Here is a 2850-nt window from a genome sequence, read left to right as displayed (position 1 = left end):
TGGTGGAAGCGGCCCAGGCCCCACACTGAGTCCGCAGCCCAACCGGCACCCACCTCACAGACCTGCTCTCATATGCCACAAGCACCAGAGTGGCAACACGTCCCCAGCCGGCACCCGGCTGCCTCACCCTTGCCAGCGGCTCAGTCCCATGCAGGAAGCACCTCCATTCATGGTTTTTCCTCACTGGTCACAATGGCCTGTCCTGAGTTCTGGGGCTGCAGCCTTCAACATTCATCATGGCTCTCCCTGCACCTATAGCTACAGCCCACACCCACACCACCATCATCTCTTTCCCAGACAGCTGCAGAAACCCGCACATGACACGCCTCCTCCCACTGCCTGGAGGGTCCTCTTCCAGCACCTTCCTGTGGTGGGCGGGTCTGGCCCACACATCACCTCCCCAAGGCTCCTTCCCCTTCAGGGCTCCACCACACTCAGAGCACACCATGCTCGGGTCTGAGTTCTTTTTGTTTCACATCCTACCAGGACACAGCCACTCCCTTGGGGGCAGGGATAGGGTTTTGTTTGTTTGTTTTGAAACAGAGTCTTGCACTGTCTCCTGGCCTGGAGTGCAATGGCGTGATCTCAGCTCACTGCAACCTCCGCCTCCCGGGTCCAAGCGTTTCTCCTGCCTCAGCCTCCCTAGCAGCTGGGATTACAGGCGTCCGCCACCACAACTGGCTAATTTTTTGTATTTTTAGTACAGATGGGGTTTCACCGTGTTAGGCAGGCTAGTCTTGATTTCCTGAACTTGAGATCTGTCCACCTCGGCCTCCCAAAGCGCTGAGATTACAGGCGTGAGCCAACATGCCCGACCAGGGATGCGGTTTTGTCTGGCTCACTCTGCACTGCCTGGCACTCAGCGGCAGCGCCAAGGAGAGGGCAGTAGGGCATGAGCACCATTTGCGAAGTGGCCACCAAACACGGGGACAAGGCCTGGCAACCCTGTGCCTCCTGACTCACTTTTTACATCAGCGGGCTGTGTCCTGACTGCCACCATGTCCCATTTTCTGTCTTCCTCTCTCTCCTCTCCGAGTCTAAGTGGACCCCCAGCTCCCCAGAGCATCCACCATGCAGAGAGCGCAGAGCCCACGCTGTTGCCCACCAACGCCCTGTGCTGCAGATGGTGTCAATATGCGTGTGTGAACGGAGACACCACCACAGAAAGGACCTAACAGTCGACATGCGCCTCCCAGCCTGCCACCCTGCAGCTCTGGCGGGACACAGGGGGCAGTGGGGCTCAGACAAGCGTCTGTTACCTCAGTGGTTTCACTGGCTGCAGTGCTCTCTTCCTTTTTCCTCTCCTCTTCTTCTTGTTCTAGTTCCTTAATGCTCTCTTCTAACACATTGGGCCAGAAATCACCTTCAAAATAGGGCAGTTCCTTGGCACTGGTGAGCCTATCTTCAGTTGCTTGTTTGAAAATATCCTGAGTGGGCAAAGCACAACAGTGAGATGAGGGCCATGTACGCGCGCCCCCCACCATGGTGCGGCAGACCCCCACACAAGCACACCCCTCACTACGGTATGGCGGAACCCCCCCTACACATGTGCACCCCCCACCACGGTGCTGGAGCCCGTGTGTGCAACAGTGATGCACAGGCCCCAACGCCCACTGACGGAAACAGCTTCAACTGTGCTGCTCTCAGACGGCCAGGGGAAAGCCTCAATCAGCTGAAGAAAATTCTTACTTTAGGCTTTTATTTTTCTGCTTTCTAATCCTCATAAGTGAAGGTAATTAACAAGTATGTAAATGCAAGAAAAAGGCACACAAACATCCTTCACTCAGTTGTAACAAAAGCCACCACACCTTCCTTCAGCACCAAGTACCTTGTAGTCATGAATGATCCGCTCTGCGAACGCCTTGTCCAGCATCTTTTTGTACCACTCCTGCAGTCGTTTTGGCTTGGGTATTTTTTGATCAGGTGGGTGGCAATGGAAGATGTAATCGTCTCCTTCACTTGGAGGACAGGCCCAGATGTGCCCTGTCACATACCTGCAGGACCCACACACACATGTCAGATGAAAGTGCCAGTGAAATCGGCCCTGCCTTTAAGGAGTTATAGCAGAGGAGCAAGGACTAAAGCCAGGACAGAAGTAACCAGAGAGACAAGAGAGAACGAATGCCCACAAGGCTGGGTGTGGTGGGGGGCAAGGCTGGAACTTTATCCCAAGCAAATGCAAGCCTGCAAATTGGCCCGGAAACACTTCTCCCTCGGGGTGCACACACAGGGCCCGGCCAAGGCTGCAAAGGAAACCTGAGGCCTCATTAAAGAACCAGGGAATATGATGGCTCATGAAGGCAATGCCATCCCCTTCCTCCTGTGCACTGTAAAGGCAGTTCAGTTATCTATTTCTCTCCAAGGGTCAGTATCAACATAAATCTCATTCCTTCTGTTCAAGACACTTTGATCAAATGCCCCTAACCTTTTCAAGTTTCAGAAGAGAATGGGGCAGGTCTAGAGTACAGAAACCAAGTGCTAGAGAAGGAAGCCAGACCCGAGACAGCACACACTGCAGGGTTCCATTTGCACAAAGGATTCACAAAAGACAAATTCAGAGAGAGAAAGTAGATTAGTGGTCGCCTGGGGCAGAGATGGATTAACAGCAAGGAGCAGGAGGAAATTTTCTTTCTTTTTTTCTTTTTGAGATGGAATTTTGTTCTTGTTGCCCAGGGTGGCATGCAATGGCATGATCTCGACTCACAGCAACCTCATCTCCCCGGTTCAAGCGATTCTCCTGCCCCCGCCTCCCAAGTAGCTGGGATTAGAGGCGCCTGCCACCACACCCGGCTAATTTTTTGTATTTTTAGTAGAGACAGGGTTTCACCATGTTGGTCAGGCTGGTCTTGA

The 2850-nt window shown here is 53.4% G+C and overlaps 1 protein-coding gene across 1 annotated transcript in view; it reads right to left on the bottom strand.

Moving 5' to 3' along the window:
* The window catches only part of CREBBP (CREB binding protein), a 141026-nt gene that overhangs the window by 10183 nt on the left and 127993 nt on the right, over window positions 1–2850 (bottom strand). The window contains exons 26-27 of the mRNA XM_011982564.1: window positions 1829–1994; window positions 1260–1427 (exon numbers count right to left, since the gene is read on the bottom strand). Coding sequence (XP_011837954.1) covers window positions 1260–1427; window positions 1829–1994 — 334 coding nt within the window. The remainder of the gene's footprint in view (window positions 1–1259; window positions 1428–1828; window positions 1995–2850) is intronic.

This window comes from Mandrillus leucophaeus, unplaced genomic scaffold (genome assembly GCF_000951045.1).
Source record: "Mandrillus leucophaeus isolate KB7577 unplaced genomic scaffold, Mleu.le_1.0 Scaffold240, whole genome shotgun sequence".
Classification (NCBI taxonomy): domain Eukaryota; kingdom Metazoa; phylum Chordata; class Mammalia; order Primates; family Cercopithecidae; genus Mandrillus; species Mandrillus leucophaeus.
The sequence above is the reverse complement of the archived record's forward strand: the minus strand, read 5'-3'. Positions and strand labels throughout refer to the sequence as shown.